Here is a 24895-nt window from a genome sequence, read left to right as displayed (position 1 = left end):
GGCTATTAGATCATTTATTTTCTTCATTATAATATAGCCTACCTGATTCTCAAATCTAGGTTGGAATTAACAGAGCAATATATTCAGTCAGACATTGAAGCAAAGCATTAGAACAATGGGTTTGATGACTTATCATTATACATTTTCTTTGTATGCCAAATGATTCACAGATATCCTTATATAAAGACAAGCAACACCTCCATGTGCTTAGGAATGCAGGCATGCAGCATTGAAATACACAACTGAATCTTATAAACAAAAGCTTAATCGCATGGCTTCACACAAATATACAAATCATCAGCAATGAAGATAAACACGCTTTGCCAATTGTGTGCAGTCAATAATGATTTGCGCTGGGAGTGTCTTTGTGCAGTTGTCATTTTGTGTAACGAGCATTCTCCACCCTGTAGTAAAGAGGGAAGTCCGACTCATTCTCGCGAATCGGTTAATTCAGTTCGTTAAAAAGAACCGGTTTAAAAACTGATTCAGTGATTCTTTTACGTCATGACGTATCACGCGGTTCCTGACAAGTTGTGGACTGTTAACAAAAAATGGAAAGCCATTTTACTTTTTACTGTTAATACTATTATTTTTTTATGAATAATTAATCTTTATTGTAATTGTATGCGTCCCGGTTCAGTTTGTTGCAGCCATGATTCAAGTTCAACTAACGCCCTTACAACATTTATTATACAGCATTAAGTCTTACCTGTCGGCTTTCGTCCCATAGGTCGGTACTCTCCAAATGCTTTTACAATAAGGACCATTACGAGTCTGACATATTAACATACGAAAAACACGGTCTCTGTTCAGTTGCTGACCCCAACCGCTTGGGCCTATTCTTCATTCCAAATCGCGAACCATTAGTTCATTCAGGTCATTCGTATTAGTGAACAGGTTTTGTGAACCGGTTCAGCTAATCATTAAAAAGATCCGACTCCAAAGAACGATTCGTTCACGAGTCGGACATCGCCTGCCTACCTAGACTTCATAACGCAGCAGCGCTAGTCATTTCACACTCCCGCCGCGATACGCACACCCGGAAAACAAGCCACTGCAAATATGGTACGCATTTTTATGAACATTTAATTTAAAACAGGATTGAGTAGAACTTTTCTATGTGAACATATCTAAATGTAGGGGTTTAAAACTGTATTCAAAGATAGTGCCAAAGAGTCTGTCGTTAGCCTTCATGCTAGCTAAGCTAAGTTTTATGCTATTTAGTACGCGTGAAAGTGACCAAAACTCTGTAGATTGTTCATGAATATCCTTTACAGAAATCCAAGACTGTGTAAGATAAATTACATTTATTAAAGGATTGTGTTTTAGTTAAACCGTCACTCGGTAACGTTACCACGGTTGTGCGTTAGCGGACAATATTAGCTGGTCAGTTTTAGCCAGGGATAGAAAACTTGTCTAACTTTTTCATCCGAACTGAACTGTATTACTAGACGGATTTTATGGACCCAGATTATGTTATTATCAGAAATCCCATTTGATTCACAGCATTGCTATTGTGCATCATTTCATATTCATTGAATGTCGCTCTGTCTCAAACAGTCTGAATTCAGCGAGGACCAGATTCTTGGTGAGTTTGTCTCTAGTCCAGATGCATGTTACTTTGTCTCAAAGTGATCTACATGTGTATTATTCCCCCCCGCCTTTCTTCCTAGACAGCCTGCTTTCATCATCCCATCCATGTTATTCTGCTCATCTATTACTCTGCCCTTGCATTCCTCCTACTTTCTTTCCTTACCTTTTGTATTGTTTTCCTTTGCCACTGTTGTATGTCACCTCCAGATTGAGTTTAACTTGGAGCAAATACACGGTGAGTGAGTGCATCGAAAACTTTTCTGTTCTGATGTCATTTAGTTTGCATTGTGTTAAAGGCAACAAGCTGCTGTTTGTGTGTCTGAAAGCACCTCACCTGCCTCCATTTGAACTTCATTCAATAATTAACATACATGAACTGTAAGAATGAAAATGTTTGTTTAGACAGTAGAACTGCGTTTTTGAAGTGTAGGCCTGTGTTTCCTCTGTAGCATGGCCGGTCATATCTGCAGAGGGTGTGTCTCAATCAGGAAGTGCTGAAAGTTTGCTAACAAAAGACTGTGAAGCATTGCCGTGTAAAACAACTAAATCAACTTTGAAACGTGAACATTTTAGTTCTAATCTGTGTTACTACTAATGGCATGAGCTTTTTTGGTCAATGGCCATGTAGGTTAATCTTTGCTCTTGTTTGTTTAAGCAAAAGAGGTTGACATAATACTGCTCACTCTCCAGTTTTCCTCTCTTACCATATATGGTTAAAGGCGCAATTTAAGGCATGCAAGGGAACAGCCACATTCCAGGGAGCAGGAAAAGCATTACTGAGATGGGAGAACTTTTTTTTGGAAGGGCTTGTCCTAACGGATAACATTCAGTTCTTTTGGTGAACTCTGGCTTGGAGTCAAAAAGAATAGTTAATTTGTAACCATGCACATTAAGCACTCCATAATGGAATATTCTAAGTTTGTTTTAAGATAAATATGTTAAAATCAAAAACTCTTTAGCTTTTAGCATTTTAATTGAGATCCATTTTATCTCTCTCTCTCCCCCCACCCCCCATTTATGTATTTTTTTTCTTAATTCCATTTTAATGGTTTATTTAAATATTAATAATCAATAACAATGTATAAGCAATTAAATTAATTCAACTTTAATGCATTAAATATCTTTTTATAAAGAGTTTATGTATGTGTATATATAAATATAAAATATATCAGTTTTTCAATACTTTCATATTCTTGGTCAGATTGAATATCAGGGTGATATTCTGAGCCTGACACAATACAGATTACCTTCCATGTTACTTCAATTTATTAAAATATAATAACGTTTTGTTTAATCAAAATGATTATATTACGTGTTTGAATGCTGATTGACTAATCAGAATCAAGTATTTTTAGAGCGCGTACTACAGGATAATAGTGTAGTTAGTTACTTATTTAGTAAGATTTTACCAGAAAAGTTTTTAGAATTTTTTTCATGTTAATAGTAAAAATCATGTATAATATTAATTGCTGTATTTTTAGCTGTAACTCTTGTTTTTGTAATTCAGTTTTTGCCATGATAGCCACAGATTCTGACATGGCATTACATAAAGCTACACTGATACTGCTTAAATAGCTAGATGATGTGTTTAAATATTTCACAAGCTTTTAACGTGATCTAAATGTCTATGAGTAAGGCAGTTTATAAAGACTTAAGGTGGATGGATAAGATTTCTATGGTCATTTAGAATAGCCTGGAATGGCATTAATATTGATGGCCAGTGCAGTATTTCTCTTTGTGCTGATCCCAGGCATAATATATCTTGTCGTCTTTTTTAAATGCAGAATACAGTCAACCATCCTTCTTTGTCTTCCCTGTTCATTTCAGCTTCTCTTTTATCATGCATGCATCTTGTCCTTCTCTTTCCCTGTTCTCTGCCCATTTGTCCAGCTTTTTGCTTCAATAAATTCTTCAATGATCTCTGCAGAATTCAAAGAAGCCTTCCTCTTGTTTGACCGGACGGGAGATGGAAAGATCACCTACAGTCAGTGTGGGGATGTGATGCGTGCGCTGGGCCAGAATCCCGTCAATGCTGAGGTGCTCAAGGTCCTGGGCAACCCAAAGGCAGAAGGTAGGATCAGACACCATTACCTGGTTTCACAGACAATGCTTAAGCCTAGTCCCAGACTAAAATGTATGCAAGTTGTCTTAACTGAAAGCAACTTGCACTGATATTTTAAAATATGTCAGTGCAATTGTTTATCACACCAGTAATGTTTTTTTTCTAATGCATATTTATAAAAGCTACTTAAATATCATAATTTAACTAAAGCCTTCTCCTGGGTTAATCTAGACCCTGTCTGTGAAACCAGGCCTATAGGTAATGGCTGACCTGTATAATCATTGCCTCAGTTTTATCTCTTATTTTGTCAATATCTGGATTTACAGGATAAGATAATACATGGGTCAACCAGTCGTTTTTAACTTTTGGGCTGGATGTTCAGATTTGTACTTGCCCTGCCAATAATTTTACTGATCCCACATCAAAAAAAAAGGAAATTTTAATTTTAGCAGCACATATTTTAGATTTTTTTTGTGTGTAAGTTTTCTTTGCCAAAAGTTTTTTTTTTAATGCATTACATTTCTTTGGTTTTCATATAAAAAATAGCTGCTTTTTTATATTACAAGTAAATATGACAAATAATAGTAGCCTCATCTACTATGTTTAAATGCATAAAAACATGAAATGTAGTGACAAAGCACTGGCCTAATGGGGCAAGTGTCTGCTCTGTCAGCTGGCCCAAAACTTTCACACAAGTAGCAATACTTCGATCAACTATGGTAATTATAGTAGTTCTTGCTTCCTGCATAATACGGAAATAAATGCTGTCTTGTCTGATTAAAGGCTTCTTTGTTCTTCAGAAATGAACCATAAACTGCTGGACTTCGAACAGTTCCTGCCCATGCTCCAGGCCATCGCTAAGAACAAAGACCAGGGCACGTTTGAGGACTTTGTGGAGGGGCTTAGAGTATTTGACAAGGAAGGCAACGGCACAGTCATGGGCGCTGAGCTCCGTCATGTTCTCACCACACTGGGTAAGCCGGCCTGGTCTCCCGAGATATTTATAGTCCAGTCCTCCACATCTAGGACACTGAATGAAAATACAGAACGCAGACATGGTTGAGTTGAACATTTCAAATATGGTGTATCGGTGTATATAGTGTTCTAAAATGCCTATTTGGGTTTATTTTTAAAGGAGAGAAGATGACCGAAGAGGAGGTAGAAACGCTTCTAGCCGGACACGAAGATGCAAACGGTTGCATCAATTACGAAGGTATACATTTGAGTTTTGTCTATGTATGTAGGTTCACAAAGAGAGCATTCACTGTTCAAACCTATGTTTGTGTCAATAGATCTTAAAGGTAATTACTGTACATTTTAATCTAAAATACAGCAGTGTGCTGGGAATTGTATCACACTATTATTTTGATGTACTACAATGAGAACTTGTTTACAAGCTATATGCAAGTTCTTTTAGTGAGAATCTGGTGGTGACCGCATGCCGTAACTGTAATCGATCTTCCACAGCCTTCGTTCGCCACATCATGTCTGGCTGAGAGATGTCTCGGGTGTACGTCTACCTCCTGCCCTCAACATTTATAACACGTGACGCAACAATCCATCCAGGCTTTTTCTTTAACGCTCTCAGACGTGCATGTTTGCATAGTCTACACCTTATCGTTATGCTAATATAGTCCTTCACAGGGTAGCTGTGCATCATGTGACGTCTAGAGCTAGGGAGCCTGGTTGGATGTAGTCTAAAGGTTTTGACATATGGTTGGACTCTTCCCTATCTCTGCAGCAGCCTTTTCTCTGGCCTCTGGCTGCAGCATGCTCTCAGCATGTGGCCGTCCCTGTGACTGCTCGAAAGAGGCGAAAGAGCCACTGCGCTGCTTCAGACTCGAGCGCAGGTCAAGGGATGCTGCATATAAGGGTGCAATTTAATTAACTTTTGGATTTGAAATATCAGCACACAACCCTCCCTGTGCTCACCAAGCAGTGCAGTTGCTTTTTTATTATGAACTAACCAATCAAGTTGCAGTGGTTTGGCTGTTTTTGCTGATCTTTCTCTCCCTTTTCCTGATGGAGGCTGATTCATAGTTCAACTCTACTACGATCTCTCATTACTGTAGCTGTGCTATAAGACTGTTTCCACTCTTGCCCTGTAGAGGAAAACCAGAAGGAGCTTCTTTAACATTTTCTTGAATCCTAGACCTTAAGTCTTTAAACTGTGGTTGAGTAGGAGCTAGCCATGATCTTGCTCACCCTGTTTCTCACCACTTAAGAACGAGTTCTGGGGAGCGGCTTCAAACTACAGCAAACATGGCTGGCCAAGTGCAGTTTTGAAGGGTCGATGAGGATGTGTAGAGGGCATTTGGCTTGGTTCTTTAAAAATAACTTTGGACTGAAGTTGAGAGAATTTAGAACGGCGTTTTTTTTTTTCCGTATGCTGTAGTTGGGGTCGATCCCCTTTTTGCTGCAAATGGACACTAACTGTTTATTTCTTCTTTTTCTCCACAGAACTCGTCCGCATGGTCATGAGCGGTTGAAGATAAAGACCACAACCCATTTGTTTGTCTTATTTTCTATGTTATAATTTCTTATGTATTTTGTTTTTCTTCCTATTCATTCCGTCACTTTCATTTGCTTAATAGCTTTAGTCCCTCTCTTGTGTTTGCACTCATTTGGGTATTTTTATTAGAAGTGCCTTTATCTTCTTTAAGTTCCCATTTGACTCCCCAAGAGATACACCTCCTGTCCTGTGGTATTCAAACCATATAACGATATGAAAAAGGTCTCTTGTGTGCTGACACGGTCTGCAATAAAACCTCTTGCTGCAGCACATAAGCAGTGTGTATGCAATTTCCAGTGTATCCTCAGGCATCTTTGCTGGACAGTGCTATAGTTGAAATGTCGTGTCTGGCCAGACTTATTTTTGGCCTTTTCAGAATGAGAAGTTAACTTTTTCAAAGTGAGAAATTATGAATTGAAAATGCAATAACATTTTTTTGTTTTAATAAACTTGGAATGTTTTCGCTGTCCAATAAAGTACATTTTAAACTGAAACTACTTTTGATTTTTCCTGAGTCCTTTTATATGAATTAAAGTGCCACAAGTCATTGTAGTTTTAAATTTAGGGAAAAGTGTACTGAGCTTGCCTCTCTCCTGTTTGCAGATAGATGGCAGTGTTCTTACACTTGTTGAGAGCTCAAGAAATCTCCCCCAGTTCCTTTAATCGATTGTGGTTAATTGCTAAAAACATGCTGTCTGAAGTGAAATTAGAGCAAATTGGTGAACTTTTTTGCTGTTAGATTAATGCAATTCAAATGATCACTATTTGGTTTCAGGTCAGCAACTTAAATTAAAGGTAAACATTGTTGGCACAAAGATGTTTATTGAGACTAATTTGTCTCAATTGCTTATATAAGGGCAGATCTTAGGCAGACAGGCATAGTGTGTTTTAGAAACCTGCTTTTTTCTTTCTTTTTTTCATGCTCATGCTGTAAAACTAGGGAGCAGTGTCAAAGTATTTTATAGTGGGTTTTTTTATAAATAAAATTAGCTGAAGATCAACAATGGATGTGACAACCTAATATAACAATATGACATATTTTTCTTTTTTTAAATCTCCATTCAACTTTCCATCTATAATAAATGCCTTTAGGGTCAGTCTTTTTTCTTTTTTTTAAAGAAATTAATACTTTTATCCACAATAAATTGATCAAAAGTGACTAGCATTGTTACAAAAAAAATCTACAAGAAATGTTATTTAGAACTTCAAATAATCTTGAAATGTATCAGTTTCCACAAACCGTAAGCAGCACAACTGTTTTTAACCATGTTAATAAGTTAAGATATGTTTCTTGAGCAGCAAATCAGTATATTAGAATGATTTCTGAAGGATCATGTGACTTAAGACTGGAGTAATGATGCTAAAAATTCAGTTTTGTCATCCCAGGAATCAATTAAATCTTACGATATAGTAAAATGGAATATATATATTGTATACTTGTCATTATACAAATAAATATATGGTCATTAAGATACACTATTGTGAAATGTTTATAACACCTCAGCTTAATACATATACATATATGTGATGCCAGAGGTCAGAGGAGAATGGCTAGACTAGTTTGAACTGATAGGAAGGCAACAATAACTTAAATAACACTCTTTACTACCGAGGTCTGCAGAAGAGCATCTCTACACACAACACGTCGAACCTTGAAGCAGATTGGCTACAGCAGCAGAAGAACACACCAGGTAACACTCCTGTCAGCCAAGAACAGGAAACTGAGGCTATATTCGCACAGGCTCATCAAAATTAGACAATAGGACATTGGAAAAACCTTGTCTAGTCTGATGAGTCTAGATTTTAGCTGCAACATTCAGCATAAACCTGAACAAATGGATTTATCCAGCTCTGGTGTGATAGTGTGGGGATATTTTATTTGCACACTTTGGGCCACTTCGCACCAACTGAGCATTGTTTAAATGCCACAGGCTACCCGAGTATTGTCGCTGACCATGTCCATCCCTTTATGACCACAGTGTACTCATCTTCTGATGTTTTTTTTCAGCAGGATAACGCGGCATGTCATAAAGCTCAAATCATCTCAAACTGGTTTTCTTGAACATGACAGTGAGTTCACTACACTCAATGGCCTTCACAGTCTCCAGATCTCAATCCGATAGAGCACTTTAGGGATGAGGTGGAACAGAAGATTCATGAATCCGCAGCCAATATGGACCAAAAACTCCAGCAACTTGTTAAATCTATGCCACAAATGAAGGCAGTTCTGAAGGCAAGAGGGGGTCCAACCCGGTACTAGCAAGGTGTACCAAATAAAGTGGCCGGTGAGTGTGTGTATGTATGCGTGTATGTTTATACAGGCCTTGCAAAAGTCTATACCACTGCTATACATATATTTATATCTTTTCATAAACCTCTATTTAAAAAAGAAATATATTATTTTATAGGTAAAAGAACATCATACGATGTGATTGTAATCTGAGGGTTTGTTTGGGTGTGCTGAAATACCCCCATGATGCATTGTGTGCCAAGACGAGCCCATCAACAGCTCCCTGACCTTTTCTTTCTCTCGGCTCGGCACCAGTCAGAACTATTCCCCCCTCATTAGACAGCACATACACTCTCGGAGTGAGAGCCAGAGAGCCAAGTATCACACACCAGTGGTGAATAGGTCCTCCACTAATTACTGAATTCATTTTGCGCGGATTTGTGTGTGGATGTGCATGCAGGTCTGTTTCTACGCGCACTTGTGCGAATGTGTTGGAGGCAAGTGAAGTGTATTGATTATTTTAATCTGCCTATTTGTGAGTCTGTGATCCTCGTGGCTCTGCATTCGACAGGGGAATCACTAATGGGCCTCAGCACAGGCCGCCTCAGACCTCTCCCCGTCCAATTAACTTTCAACTGGAATCTGGCAGGAGAGCGCGAGGAGGCTGGCCACGGACACGCTGAGATCCCACACATATTCCCACAGGCTACAGATTCACCAAAGCCTTAAGGCCGGAATGTCATTACCTCTCCCTTTTAATTAAAGGTTTCTCCCCTCGGTTTAGCCCTGACATGCCCAGTCCAAGCATCGGTCCAATGTCGTTGTTCTTGTTTAGCTTGTTTTTCTTTTTTCTTCCAAAAGACTCTGGTAAACATGTCTATGCTTCAGACTTTTTTTCTCCATATGTTTATAGTTGAGAACTATTTTGCACGACAGAAATATGTTTGCCATATTTGTATATAACATTATCTTAGTATTCACTAAACATGTTGCACGTTTTTTAAATAATAGTCGGTTGCGCAAATGTTACATAAAAACGAGGCAGAGATATTTGTATATGATTTATTATAGAATTGTTTGTGAATAGGGAATGTTTTTGACGTTTTGACATTTTATCTGTATATTTGTATCAGTGTATTTGCACATGGCTTGACTTGTATCAACAACTATTATTCAATACAAGCTATAGATCTACTATAATTCCAACAAAATTGAGTTGCATTTAAAATGTTTGAGAACACATTATTGTCAGAATTATCGTTCAAACATTTCAAACTTTTGGCCTCATTTCTCATAATATAGCAACCTTATTGGGCATGATATCACCAAAAATATATAGATATAAGCTTGATTTATACTTCTATAAAACATATTATAAAACAATACATACAAACTTAGTGATCACTGTGAAAGTGTATTGACCTCTTTAATGCAATGCAGTAGTTACATTTTAAATATATTCAAAAACTTATAGACTTTTTATAGTACTCACTCAATAAATATATTATCTCTATATAATTCTATAACATAATGCTGATAAGATATAAAATAATAATTCATTGTCAAGAGTGGAATATTTAGTTATATATTTTATTAGACTTACACAGACGAGTACAACATCCTCCCCTTTAAAATGTATGAAATAATCATATTTATTCACGTGATTAAAACATATTATACTCGCACATTGTATTGGTTTAAATTTGACTATTGAAGAGTCAAATGTCTAAATCAATATATTAATGTTCTGGTCTGGGCCGTATTCTATAGAGTGAGTGAAAATCCATACTGTTATGAGCCATATTTCCGATTCCACACAGACAGCCAAAACACTCACTTTAAGTCAAATGAATTGAACAAGAGGACTTCGATTAATCACTAGCCCTGCTCTGTGTGTGTACGCATATATACGTGCCTGTAATGTGACTGAAAAGTACATCTACGCACTGATTTTGCTTCAAGTCTAGCCATGTGTAAATGCAGCTCTCAACATAAAGCATATCGACTATAGAGAGTTTGAATCTCAAGGTTTTGATTGACACACAAAATGGAGACAAGTACACCAACAAGTACACACATTAAAATATGAGTGTGTCACTGTCAAGTATAGATATAGACATATATTTATGCGTTTTAATTTACGTTTGGGAGTAGTGTATAATGTAAGTTATAATTTACACACATACAAGCAGCATGTTGTAAATCTGCTTTATGAAAGGAATTGGTTGCCATCATCTGTGAAGCCCTTTGACTCAGTATAAACCATGTCCATTTCTTTCAAGCCTGTTCAGTGTGTGAAGATAACTGTATGAGTGTGTGTGTGTGTGTGTGTTTGCACACAGTATATCTGAGTGTGTTGAGCAGGTCAGTCAGCATAGATGAGGAAGCCAGAGAACGTGCTGTATTTGTTGGTGTTTCCTCCGTGGACTTTCCCTCCGTCCAGCTGCACACAGACCTCATCTCCCACGTCTAAATGCAGGATCACACTGTTGGAGGCGTAGTCATAATTCTGATCAGCATCCTGGGCGATAGCGCTGGCCCTCACCTGTCACGCGCGGGACAAATGAAGCCACGGTTAGAGGAAGGACACGGAGCAGATCGCAACATTTTACAGATTATGTTCCCAAAATTACAGTATACTTGAATGATACTGAGATGTAGATGAACCACTAAAAGTATCTATAATAATTTAGTGATTCATTGGACCAAACCAAAAAACATGACTAAAGCACATCAACATGAAGTTTGACATTTGAAGAAAATTATTTTAAACAGGTGGGATTGGGACCTTCCACTGCAATTCAATATGTCACAAATATATCAACTACCCCATTATGCTTCAGACAAAAAAGAAAACTTAAAAACAAAAACACATATTCAACAAGTGAGATCTGAGCATTGAATTACTGTTCAAATTAACACGGTAAAACAGTGTTTTTGATACATGTAACAAATTCAGATAGTGAAATGTATTATAAATAAGCACAGACTGAATTTTTTATCTTATATGAAAAAATAAGAAATGTATTTTTAATATAAATGCTAAGCGTGGAAAGATTTAGATTCGTTAAACCTACTGTATAATTTTTAAAATAAAAATTCTATAGAAAAAAATGCTGAGTTGATTTCCTTTGTAGGGAAAGAAAAACATTTTTAATATGTGCGAGTTTTGTACATATTATGAACAATTATTATATTAAACTACATAATTAATATGAATTATATTAACGAAACGCTGTATAATGTGATTTAAAACACATTTCTGGTAAATGTGGATGAAGCGGTGCAGATGAGGCTGTGGAGGTACATAAGACTTAAAAAGATGAAAAAAATACTGCACTAGACAGATATCTCTACATAAAGATGCTCTCTTGACATGAAAGAGGCCTTGTTTTATCATCTCTATGGCAATGGAATGGAGTGATTATTAAATGATACTCTGACAAGGGCTGGTCGGGTTAAATGGATGGAGCTGCAGATAACCTGCGGACCTCCGCCTCAGTCATACTCTCTCCTACATATTTACTGTAGGATCATTTAGCTATATCTATAGTTGATGCTAAAACTGTACCACATCCCTTTCCTCGCATTGACCTGTTGATTTTAATCGCAAGCGCACGTATCACACAAACCGTGATGAGACTGTTTACTGGAGACATGGACTCATTTAAATTCTGCTTGAGAGATCAGCCGTATTGACTCCCAGCAGTGGATCTGAAACTTGTTTGTTAACATTTTAAATTGAGATTAGTCATGTGGTCAGAAAGACGCACATTCCTGCAGATGCAATTAAAAAAAGCCACGCATTTTAATAAAAAAGAATTTCGCACCCTTGCAACGTGACTTAGACATTTCTGTCTTTTTTTATACTTTATCGCCGTTTTTTACCATCTGATCTATGCTCAAGTATTCTAAATGGAAAAGATGCGCAGACAGGTGTCAGGTGACAGACAGTGATTGTCAGGCATTTTGCTCAGCCGTGTTATAGCCACTCAATCTTTGTCAGGTTTCCTAAACATACGGAGCGAGTCTATATAGGAAAAGAAAAATGACAAAGATATGCACGGTGTCAGTAAACATCCTCATACAACATGCCATCACTCACTCAAATGTCTCTTGTTTTATTGGCCGTGTTATTCCCTTGAGAAACACCCACAACCGCAGGCCACATAAAACACACTGACCCCAGACAAAGATAAACTCCCTCCCATATCCATAATCTAATAACCCCACTTTATTACCATCAAGATACTGTCAACATCCGCACAACGTCCTGAGTGGAGACTACCGCCATTTAGATGCGTTATTGAATACCAATCTGTATAATGATGTTAGGGAGGTTTACAATGCAGCACTGTTGGACAAATACATCAGCTTTAAATTGATTTTGCATAGCAGTGACAGATATTTGTCATTTGTAATTTGAAAAATACCCTTCCAAGTATCAACCAATATTGCATTTACAACAGTTATGTTAAGTGTTCAATAATTGATAGGCAGAACTGATTTTTAATTGTTTTATTTTGCCTTACAACAATAAAAAGCATACCATTCACTATGAATATTTAATGATAATAATGAATATTCAATGAATTATAGTAAAAATATTCATAATGGTTATGTTTTAATAATAATTATTGTAGTGTTTATTATAATTAAGTATATTAAATAATGATTGTTAGATATTAACAATACAAAAAAATAACTTTTTCTTAATAAATGGTCACAAATATATTTTCTTTTTTTAATAGTAATTATATATAATAAAAAAAACATAAATTACCCAACCTCTAAGTACTGTTGTTGGGTGTCAACACATGGTGCCAATTATCTGTAGATAATATAGATCGGTAACACTTTACAATACGTTTTTACTTGTTAACATTAGTCATTGTATGAACTAACATGAACTAACCAAGCAATACATTTGTTACTGTATTTGTTCATCTTTGTTAACGTTAGTTAATACAAATAGGCCTACAGCTGTTCATTGTTTGTTCATGTTAGTTCACAGTGCATTTACTAATGTTAACAAATAAAAACGTATTGTAAAGTGTAATGTATTAGTAAATGTGGAAATTAACAAAGATTAGTAAATGCTGTAGAAGTGCAGTTCATTATTAGTTCATGTTAACTATAATGTTTAAATGAAACCTTATTGTAAATTGTTACCAATCTGTACTAAACATCCAAAAGCAAGTTAAAAAAAAGTGTGAATATCATTAAAAAGATATATCGGTCATGACAAACTTTAATATGACAATGTTTAGATACGTGTGTAAAAATCTGAATTATTTCCCCGGAAGATATTGGTTGTGTTGAGGTGCGATGTGAGAAGCCGTTTAGCTTGTCCCTGAAGTCTGAATATAACAGTTATGTTGGGTTACAAGTCCCTTTTTCCACTGTATCTCACATAAAAACTGACTCCTGAAACAGCTACACAATCTTTCACATCCAGATCTAGCAGCCACAGATCATCTGCACATTGGGCTAGTCAGTAGTCAATAACCTATATATTGAATGCTGTAAATAGTACGTGTTACTGAATAAAAATCAGAATGATGTTTTCTTCACAGATAACCAAACATATATCAAATCTGAATTATCTTCACTGCAATGACACAATGACTTATAAAAATCTCATCGAGATCAAAAAAGGCAATAATATTGAGGTGGTCGATTTGGCATGTGCATCATTCCACATCTGACAGTGACGACCTGGCCTCCTCTCCCTATTGACGCAGAGCGTATGTCATTCTCCTCATTATTTTAGCGAAGTGGGCAAAGGGGCAGTCTCTCCCTCCGGCATACCCCCATGTTCAATACGACAACGCAAGCGGTCACTTTAATTATCAGACATCCGGCGAAGACCATTTAAGACATGTCTGCGCTTCCATTGATTCACATCTTGTATTTTTGGGATCAGTTGCACCGTATCCGAGCACCCGGGGTTTAGACATCTCCCGCAAAGTGCGCTTGTTAGATGCTTCCCGGCATTTATCAAATATAAGTGATATGAAAGCCTGTCTTGGAGGGAGAGGGAGAGAGGCATTTTAGGATTACCGTTGACTGCACTGGAGATGGATATTGACATGGGAGCCGACTACTTGTGAAACGCCACGCTGACTTGATCTCAGCGCCGGCTGCGAGCGGGGACCCTCGGGCCTGCTGGGGGCTTGTTCTGCCAGGCCTTTTCATTACAGGGAGGGGAAGGATGAAGGGGGGCACTTTTGCGGCCGCATTTTATACATAGGCAGAGGCGAGCGCTAGCAGAAAGAAGGGTTGAAGGAGAAAACAGGAGGGGGATAACAGTCTGATCAAGCAAGGCTATTTTGTGAGAGCAGCGAGATGCAAGGGTATATGAAGTCTTGTTTTTTTTATCAGTGGTGCCGTGCTCCAGCGGTAATAAAACTGACAGGATTCATTCTCGGTGATATACAGACCTCTTAGAGCGGAGACAATGGAAAACTAGCTCTTAAACTTACCTAAGGGACCGAGCACATGGGAGGGGAGGGAAAAGACTAAAGCAACAAAAAAAATGTGAACATTTATTGAATAGGTCTGTTTTGCCTCAAAGGGAGAATAAAATTTGTTTCGCTTCTTCCGAGAGGTTTGCTTAATTGGCGTACTGTACGAGTGTGGCATTGCATACTAATGGTCCAAGTGCACACTATAACATCCGTTACAAGCTCTGTGACCATGGGTTCAATCACTATGAATATAGTCAATTAAAGGGTTAGTTCCCCTAACATGTAAAATCTGTCATCATTTACTCATCCTCACCTCATTCCAAACCAGTATAACAGAAGATATGTTAACACTTTAGTTAAGGTCCCATTAGTTAATGCATTAACTAACATTTAATAAAAATTAGCAATACATTTAGTTACAGTATTTATTCATAATTGTGTTAGTGTTGTTAGTTCACGTTAGCTCAGATCCATTAAATAATATTAACATCTACAACTTTTAATGTTAATAAATGAACATTAAATAAGTATAATAAATGTTTTAGAATATTGAACTAATGACCTGTTAATGAATGGAAACGTATTGGAAAGTGTTATCATAGATATTTTTGAAGAACGCTGGGGTTCAAAACTAAATTGGACCCCATTGATGGTATGAACAAAAATAAAATATCTTCTGTGTTTTGCAAGAAAGCAGCTCAGATTTGTAAATAAATGATTTGTACATTTCGCTTTAACATGTGACCCAAGGTGGGATTTAATGAGTATGTCACATATGCAGTACTACAAATTTTGCATCAGTTAAAAAGATTTCCCTTAAAACTATTTGGCAATTAGACGCCGTGCAATTAGGGATTACTACAATTACAGACTACCAAAGACACTCATTATATTTCTCCCGGACTATGTACATGTCACTGCACCGGGAGACATTTATTAGAGCAAGTACTGGTCATTAACAGACAGGCGATGGCATTTTTAACACTAGCGTGTGAAAGAGTTCGACCTTTCGGAGGTCTATTAAAAGAGCGTGTGACAGGTGAAAAAGGGGAAAAAAGAATGGTGGAACGATTAAGCAACAAAAAGGACGGAGTGCAGATTAGTCCACTTTGAACAGAGGTTCAGTCTAAGGTTTGGGGAATGTACATCGAAGCTGCGGGACTATAAATTAAAAGATTAACAGCATGTTAATGATGAGGAAGAAGACATGTATACTAAATCAGAGATGACATACGACCCTGGTGGCATATTTTGACTCACATTAGCATTAAGGCAAACAACCCATTATTCAACAAGCACAATAAAAGCGCCACCAATAACGCTAGCAGCATCACATCCTTTTAACAAATCTCTCCATATGTTTATAGGCCTTTATGCAGGCATTCCATCAGAAAGCAGACTTATGCAGCATAATAATTAGAAGTTATTATTAAATGATGTGCAGTTTTTGACCCTAACGACCCCGGGACTTTTGAGGGTGGGATCTGACAGGTCAAATTTTTTTTCCCTCGAATGAATTCCCTTCGGTTGTAGCAGGTGCTGTGATACAGTGACTTAATGCACAGTGAGGAAATTTCAACGTGAATCTCCTTCAGTGGGCAATATACCAAATGAATTACAAGAAAAATGATCATGACCTCATTAAATATTGAAGAGGGCACTATTACGATCACATCACTAATCCTTTCCATCTGTTACCGAACAAGTGAAATATTGTAACATTCCTCAAAACTCCATCTTCATCTACTGTGATGCACAGGTGCCCTTAAAAGAGTGTGAATACTATTCAAATAGAAATAAACACAATTTTTACTGATCCTACACTAAAAGACAAATTGAAATATGGGTGACTGTTTAATTAATGGCACATAAAAAAAAATACTTTATCACATATTTTAGAATAAACAACCACTAAAACTTCAGCTTGGATTAACATAATGGCGTGGAAAAAATCCAGCTGACCTGTGACTTTTCCATGATTATCCACCCACATCATTTCCATTTCAGGCAGTTATAAAAGTGCAGGCAGTCCGACAATGAGAAGACCATCACAACTGCACCAGCCGGTATCAAGAGACCAGCTTTCACTTGCTGTCAAAACCACCACACAGACAATGATCAGCCAGATGGTCACGCGGGCCTGCAACGGCAACATGCATGCCACTCTCCAGAGCATACCTGAGATACTTTTTTTCTCTTAATTAGCACCCGAACATTCACAGACAGTCATTATTAGCAAACAAATGCTTATGTCAGGATCTGGTCTTTTCCTCTTCAAGACACCTTGTTAACCTGTCAAGCCATGACATGTTTGGCACTTCTCCATCTGTCTATAGCTCTGTATTCATTTTGGTCCGTGCGTATAAGCCTCCCAGAAGTCTCGTCTTTCTGCCCACTGTCTCTGCAGCTTTGTATTAAGTCATCTATCTTCCTTTCCTCCCCTGATCTTTCTGTCAACCAGCCTGGGTGATTCTGCCATACTCTTAACTGTCATGGCTACCCTTGCGTCCTTCTCTCAGTCTGTCTCACAATTCACTTGTGCACTTGAGCTTGTGGGCCGCCCACTGGGGTGCCATATTGAACATGGCCTCCACAATGAAGATGCGAGATGACTGTGTCAAAACTTATTTTCAAGATGAAGGATAAATACAATGATATTTTTCACTGCTTATTATTTTGGTTTTGTTCCTTTACAGTTTCTTCTGTAAAAGTACATATTTGTGAGTGTTTCCTCAACTATAGTCACTTTTAATGCTACTTTGTTTTTTTTTGACAAAACATTTTCTCACTAGTTTCATTCGTTTACTAAGAATGTCCAATATAAAATAATTTATGACTATTTCAAGTTTAATTTCAAGTTAAATTTTTTTTACATAATTTTAGGATGTATTTTTGTATTTTTAACATTAAAAACATCTGGATCTGGGCAGAGAGTAAAGTAATAAAATCCATACATAATGGAATTTAATCAAAGCTTCTTTTTTTTCATTGTTGCTTTTAAAAAATTGTGATTTCTGATTTGCAAAACCTGAACATTTGGCTATACTCAACAAAATAACATGTAATTTACTGCTGGTTCTGACAACATTTTATTAGCTTGAGTCTATTTAAAAAACACAACAAACAAAACGTAATAAACAAGAAGTGTATGTGAATCAATATATGCAAATATGCAAAAAATAGCCTATAAATTAAAAGTTTACACCATTTTTGAGATAGTATGCCAGACCATTGAAACATTAATGATGTAACTTTGTATGCAAAAGCTTTTAAATAGGCCTGCAAATATTTATTCATTTGAATGAATTAACTTTCAAACTCAATTCTCAAGAACTCAAAACTCAATACTTGTTTTGTTTCTGAATGAACCAGCCATTTTGAACAAATCTGTTAAAGTGATTCATTGAGTCACTCATTATGACAGTCACCATGATGTACAATGATGTTGAAAAGACAACGGTTGTGTGTATGTGTTTATACACACAAACAACTCTCTGGGTCAGCAGCAGCGTGAACGCAGATTTGATTTGTTCATCAGTGTGATCTCATTTGTCAAAGGGTTATAGACAGCTGAATTTTGAGTGGAATTTTGAATTTAAATTGTGATCTTATAACGGTTAATCGTGCAGCTCTACTTCATTCATAGGCTATAACAAAAAGAAAAGCGTTTTAATCAAAATTTGCCTCTGGTTGAAGTACCTTTAGTTGAATAAGCAACCTTATATGTTTGTATAGAGTAGCCTACATCTAGTTTGGAGTAAAATAACACAATGGTGATTCTCCACTTCAAAACCTTTTAATTGAACTCTGTTGTTTGGGGAAACTGGCCAATAATATTCAATAGACATGGCTGTTTGAACATCATTTTGTCAGCATTCAAAAGTAACCTTTTACAAATTAACATAAACCTCCTAATCCCGACGGGCCATTGTCTGCTTTCAGATGACACTTCAGAGAATTCCAGTCTCTCAGCATCTGTCAAAATATCTAGCATCCTATTCACTTTTACATGCTGTGTACTTTCCATTAGGTGGCTGCGCAAATCCTCATCGTATGAGCTCTTTAAAATCTGATAGGCTACAACAATCGTGATTTGTGTCGCAAATAGACTGTTGACTGTATTTCAGGTGCTTGGGGAAGTATCTGATGATTCCATCTGCAGTTTATTTGGTGTAGTGAGCAGTTAACCCACACATTTCTCTATTACATTTCAGGCCCTACAGAGGAGTGAAGCAGGGCCACCTGATGTGCTCGAAATGGACGTAATTGAGTGGACTGAAAAGATAATTAATGAGCAATCAATGAACATGCAATAGAAGGGAGGCACGTACGGCGTGCAGGGGATTCAATCTAAGAGTTATGAATGATTTAACAGAGGAAGCAGACTTGCATGACAATACAAAACTGTACAGGTCAGACCAATTTAATCTACTATCACTCTAATCACTTTTACAGGGGGTCCACTGTATTAAGCCAGACGTTGTTTGTTGTTTTTTTACAACATTACAACAAAACATTTGGCTTTCATTGCACAGTGTAATACAAATAACCATTTTATAGTGTGCTTGGGTAAAACTGTTCATAAAAGAATATGTTACCATTGCCTGTCAAATGAAAAGCTGCAAGAGTGGGTCTTGATCCACAAAGGTCATACAATCACTTAAAACCACTACAGAATAAACCTTTTCTTGTCCTGCTCATTTCCTGCCTTCAGTTTTTAATTAATGTCTAGGGAATGAATGACTGAGTGTGGAAACTGTCAAATTTTCATGCATTCATTATTTATCTGATGTGCAAACTGGCACTAGACCACACCGCGACAGCTCTGGCATGCTGAGTCGTATGACACATTTTTAGGTGATGAGTGAAATGTGAATATATGATGTTTATTTTAGTTATTAAATTGTCAAAACATATGTAAATGCAGCTGAGATTGTCTGGACACACACATTTTTATGTCACTGTTTTCCCTTTTAGTAGCCTTTTCTTTGTCAACAGAAACAGAACAACTACATCCAATTTGCGCCCGTGTTGTTTAGTGGGATGGTAATCAATTGTATAATAGGAATTTTAATAGGAAAAAGCTCATAATCTAACTATTCTGACTCTTCTAGATGAAGATGACCTTAGTGGTGAAGCCCAATATGATGAACTGAGACTAAGAGAAACTACTTTCTACATTTGACTGCACACATAATGTCCATAATAAAGGAAAAAGATAGTTTTAGTAAAAAGATAGTAAGGAATTAATCACCAATTTCTTTTTTTTTAAATTGTGTCATCCTTCACACATCCTCGTGTTGTTCCAAACCATCCATGTTTGTCTTGACAAAGAAGATGTTTTGAAAAACACCTCAGTTTTTTTTTTTTGTCTTTACAATGACCGTCAGTTTTGTTCAGTGCTGCTTTTGGACCCCACTGACTTCCATTGTATGGACAAAAACAGTTAAAAAATTATTCAAAATACACTGTGTTTGCAGAGGAAGGAAAGTCAAGCAGGTTTGGAAGGACATGAAGGTGAGTAGATAATTAAAGTATTTATAATTTTTGGGTGCACTATATTTCAAAGCAATTGAGCTGAAGATTTAATTTCCACCACAAACAATTTTTATAAATAGGGATAAATTCTTACCTGTCCGTTCTTCTTGAGGTCTGCCCACATACTGGTCCCATCTCCTCCTCTCATCAGGACATGGTAAGTGAAGAAGTAGATACCAGGCAGAGGGCATGTGAACTTTCCAGTGCTGGGCTCATAGTAGTTGCCAACATTGGTCACCACATCATCAAATTTCAGCACATCAGTGCCTTCATGTTGCTTGCGCAGGCCTGCGTAAAATGCAATCTTAGGACTGTAGAACGACGGCACGTAACCGCCAGGCCCAGGACCCGGGGGCCCTTGTGGACCTGGCTTTCCAGGTTCTCCAGGTGGACCAGGCGGTCCCGGGATCCCCGGAGGTCCCCGATAGCCAGATTTCCCTCTCCGGTTTGGAAAATCAGGAGGTGCGGGTGATACAGCCGTTAGCTCCTGGCCATGAGGAGTGGTGTAGGGGTCACAAACCATCCGACAACTTCCTAGCATTTCATAATGACTTCCCGCGCTGCCGGCTCCTCCTCCTTTAGTGTTGTGGACCAGTAAAGGAATGGTAACCAGGAGAATCAGAACCATGGCCACACCCACGGCCGCTCCTATGACACGCTTGCGGCGGCTGAGCCGGGAGGCAGCAAGCGTTAGGAAGTCCTCCTCTCCTTTAGATGGAATGGTGCCCGCCAGCGTGAACAGTGGAGTTTGAGAAAAACTCACTAACAAAGAAAAACAGCCACACCACAGATATCTATAGAGGAATGAGGCCAATGGGGAGAAGGATAGCAGATGAATTTATGGATGAGACAAGAAGACCAAGAAGAGAATGAAGCATACAGAAATGAGAGGGTGCAATGGGACAAGAGGTAGGACAGAGTGGAGACCGAAAGGAGAAAGGTGTGGCACGGCAAATAATAAAATATGATTACAGGAAAACAAGGTGGCTCTTTGCCAGCTAATATATGGGGACACTCGCAATACAACGCAATACAGTATTTTTAAAGTGTTGTAATTTCGTGGCTAATAACAATACACATCTTTACATTCATCCCCTTGCTTGTTAACATTAGATCTACAGTTAATTATCCAATACACAGAAAACTCTTTGAGGTTTCTCTTTTGCATAAGTGAACTGCAACAACCTGTTTTGGGGTTATCCAGTACAAGTTCCTGTCCAAGTGCAATTGAGTAATTGCGAAATTCAGTTCGTAAAAGGGCTAAATGAAATCACAAAGGTAGCTGCTTGTGCAACTAAATTCTAATTAAGTCCAACCAAAGACCTGATAGATGTGCCAAAATAATCTGTCATCCAATCTTCCACGTTTTAAAATAACCTGATGCACTAAAATGCTCCTGCTCAATGAAAATTGTCCAACGCCCTGCACCAAACCCGATGAGCCACAATGTATTGATCCTTCTGAAAATGATTATTATTTATTTTTTTAGGAACATATGGAAGACCCCTGTAGTTGCTCTGGCGGGACTGGGAAAATTCCACAGAAATAGAACTGGAGGAGGAGAAAACATGAAAAGACAATAAAGAAAATATGTTATGGCTATATTTAATATCACATTAGCCTATATATATATATATATATATATATATATATATATATATATATAATCCTAAATTGAACATGCTGAAAGTTGTCTTGCATTATTTTATTTACACTATCCAAAATGCATAATCTGTCATTATATTTTATAATTTTATATCAAAATGACCCCTGAATAGCCAACTGGCAATACGTTATTGTTTCAAAATGTTTGGCCTAAACAGGAGAAATATGCACAAAAAAACAACACATGAATAAATTATAAATTAATTAATATCATTAAAAAAAACTATAGGCTAATTGTTCTAGTAAGTGAAGCACGCAAAATAACACCTGTGAAAGTAAGACACAATTGTAAGTACAACTTTTAGTACACTAAAAGGTATTAAAGAGACACTTACCCTGACTTCGGTGTTAATGGGAGATCTTTAGGATTAAAAATCTTCCTCTGATGTCTGTCCTTAAATTTGACGAATTCCGGAGCAAATTAAAGCCGAATGTAATTCATGTGCAAATGAAGACACCTCTCTTTACTCCAACAACAGAGTGAATCGCAGAAATATCGATTTTAAATGCTTAAACCAGTCAAATAGTGTAAGATGACTTCATTAAGTTGTCACTATCACTTCTGACCTCATTTATTCCGCGAACTGGTAATGACTTCGCGCGTGAGTGAAACTTCCGCTTTTGCCGTTCGTTTTGTCCAAGGATATAATAATACAGCAACGTACAGCGCTGGACTTCTGACTCCGACACCTGTGAGATTTTTACACTCGACACACACACACAAACACACTCACACTGCCCCCTCATTCTTCCATCCGGTCGACTCCTCCCTCCCTCCATCCCATCTCATCTCATCCTCGCCCCTCTCACTGGCTCAGTCTCAACGCCACAGACTCTGAGAGCTGCCTAGAGCGCGCGTGCGACGCACAAATACGCTGTCTGGTTCGGGAGGGCACATGGTTTTGAGTTTGTGTTTTTCCAAATTAATCATAATTAAATGCGGGAAATTGTTGTAAATGTTAATCGTTTATCACGTCAGCAGCCTATTTGGGTTTTAAAAATAAGCTTCTTCTTTCTTTCTTTTTTTTTACAAAAAACTCTTGTGGATGGCTTAGAAAAAAGCATCTCTATCTGTTTGGGTTAAGAATGGAGCACTGTGACTTCTCGAGGTCATTGTGTGTGTGGCTCAGTTTCTCTAGCTTTCAGAGCTCATTAGTGAAGGACACTGAGACCATTGTGCTCTCCCTCTCTCTCTTCTATCTATCTATCTATCTATCTATCTATCTATCTATCTATCTATCTATCTATCTATCTATCTATCTATCTATCTATCTATCTATCTATCTATCTATCTATCTAGCAATGGAATATAATTTCTACAGATATAGTTCGAATAGGTCAGTTGATGCCTTTTTTAAAATTTCAATTGATTTAAACTGACTTATAAAATAGGCCAAATGATCGCATTTATGCAGATTTTGCATTGCATCCTCTGCAGTCAGTTTGAAGGCTAATGCTACCAGTGTAAATACTGGGTCTAGTAGCAGATCCATTGAGATTTCAGTGTAACTCATCCCATCTTGCTCCCTGTCAGGCGTATTCAAAGTTTAATGGTGGACGTTGTAGGGGGTGTAAGAAAAATTGGAAGATCAGTCGATGAAGTGCCGCACTCATTTTGGAATCTTTGCTTATTTGCAATGCAAGGGTAAATATAAAACTGGTCGTTTGTATACAGCATTTTCTTTACTCAAGAAACACACACACACATATATATACATAGGTTGTGCATAGCACGTCATCTTTTATGACATGAGATTTTGGCCAAGCTACAGAAAACGTACAAAGCTCAACGTTCTAACCTGTAAGTGAATAAAAATGTAATGTGCTGCGCGTATCTGCCCATAAAAGCCACAATATCAACTTTGACAACACAGTCTTCAATGTTTTTAAAAATACAGTGTTTTCCTGTTTTGGACATTTGATATTGACATCTATTTTTCTTTTCTTTCGACCACCCCTCTCTTCTCCGATATGACCAGTGTCAGGGGGAGAGAAGAACAGAAGAAGAGGACAGTGACTGGAGAAAAATGTGTGTTATAAGAAGTGTATTTGTGTTACAGTGTTGAGTTAAACACTATGTCACTCACTCACTCAGTCAGTCCCTTCCATTAGAAATTACACACACACACACTGTGCGGGTTTAACCACAATGGGTGTATAATCATCGCTAGGAGACATAGGCAATATAGCGAGAATTGGATTTTTAGTGGCTGTTAAAATATTACTGAGATGATTAATATTGAAAAATGCACATGTCTCTGAGCTGTCTGTCTCTCATTCACTCTTTTCAGGTCTCGTTTCACCATATTGTCTTTCTCTATTATTTTTCAACGATCATGAAGGGGAGAGTGGGGTAAGTTGTGTCAATGCATTTGGAAAAATGCATTTTAAGCATTTGCTTTTAAGCTGCTTAGTTGAGCCAGTGACACAGCCTAGCCCCAAAGCATATGGCACAGTTTACCCCACAGCGACCATTTTGGTAAAAATGGCAAGCCAGGGCCAGTCTTTATCTAACCTTTTTTTTTTTTTTTTTGTCATGCACTAAGATAGGCTTGAGTATGCATGCACCTGACTAATCTTTAGCCTTTAATGTAAAGGTGATATTTTTTTTTCTGTCACCGATGATGACTCAAGCAAACTGTCGATGGTTGTTTCATATCATGCGTCTGTTAGTTTGTTTCTTGACATACAACTGCCGAGAGTTGGATTAAATGACACTTGTGAGCCAATATCTGGACAGTTTTCTTGGAACTATAATATTAGTTCTAGCCTTACACTGTCAGGGTTTATCTGTGTTCGCTTCGCTTTTGGGTGTGTTTTGTTCA

General features: G+C 37.5%; 2 protein-coding genes across 5 annotated transcripts; one reads left to right on the top strand and one right to left on the bottom strand.

Moving 5' to 3' along the window:
• The first annotated feature begins 487 nt into the window (after positions 1-487).
• LOC306985752 (myosin light polypeptide 6) lies at positions 488-6664 on the top strand. Of its 2 annotated transcripts, XM_079588363.1 has the most exons (7): positions 947-1065; positions 1561-1588; positions 3521-3664; positions 4456-4629; positions 4791-4868; positions 5123-5165; positions 6116-6664. In XM_079588363.1, the coding sequence occupies exons 1-6, from the start codon at positions 1063-1065 to the stop codon at positions 5149-5151; spliced, it is 456 nt and encodes a 151-aa protein (XP_079444489.1). In that variant the 5' UTR covers positions 947-1062; the 3' UTR covers positions 5152-5165; positions 6116-6664. The 2 variants fall into 2 exon arrangements, with proteins under 2 accessions (XP_079444488.1, XP_079444489.1); XM_079588362.1 differs by lacking the exon at positions 5123-5165 and having other exon boundaries at positions 488-1065.
• Positions 6665-9450: 2786 nt separating this feature from the next.
• c1ql4a (complement component 1, q subcomponent-like 4) lies at positions 9451-22947 on the bottom strand. 3 transcript variants are annotated; one of them, XM_079588359.1, is made up of 3 exons: positions 22406-22917; positions 20500-21956; positions 9451-10942 (listed from the first exon to the last, which is right to left on the bottom strand). In XM_079588359.1, the coding sequence occupies exons 2-3, from the start codon at positions 21031-21033 to the stop codon at positions 10763-10765; spliced, it is 714 nt and encodes a 237-aa protein (XP_079444485.1). In that variant the 5' UTR covers positions 21034-21956; positions 22406-22917; the 3' UTR covers positions 9451-10762. The 3 variants fall into 3 exon arrangements, with proteins under 3 accessions (XP_079444485.1, XP_079444486.1, XP_079444487.1); XM_079588360.1 differs by having other exon boundaries at positions 9977-10942; positions 20500-21167; positions 22406-22947; XM_079588361.1 differs by having other exon boundaries at positions 9977-10942; positions 20500-21199; positions 22406-22911.
• Positions 22948-24895: the final 1948 nt, after the last annotated feature.

Source organism: Phoxinus phoxinus (genome assembly GCF_949152265.1).
Source record: "Phoxinus phoxinus genome assembly, chromosome: 18".
Taxonomy (NCBI): Eukaryota; Metazoa; Chordata; class Actinopteri; order Cypriniformes; family Leuciscidae; genus Phoxinus; species Phoxinus phoxinus.
The sequence above is the reverse complement of the archived record's forward strand: the minus strand, read 5'-3'. Positions and strand labels throughout refer to the sequence as shown.

What these genes read in the sequence shown, in the direction of transcription:
- LOC306985752 (XM_079588362.1), top strand. An exon ending in CAGCGAGGACCAGATTCTTG is followed by an intron (nt 1,589 to 3,520) that starts GTGAGTTTGTCT and finishes TGATCTCTGCAG; the next exon opens with AATTCAAAGAAGCCTTCCTC. An exon ending in TCATGTTCTCACCACACTGG is followed by an intron (nt 4,630 to 4,790) that starts GTAAGCCGGCCT and finishes TTATTTTTAAAG; the next exon opens with GAGAGAAGATGACCGAAGAG.
- c1ql4a (XM_079588360.1), bottom strand. Translation starts at nt 21,033, where the DNA reads ATGGTTCTGATTCTCCTGGTTACCATTCCTTTACTGGTCCACAACACT. An exon ending in ACCTCAAGAAGAACGGACAG is followed by an intron (nt 10,943 to 20,499) that starts GTAAGAATTTAT and finishes CGCGCGTGACAG; the next exon opens with GTGAGGGCCAGCGCTATCGC.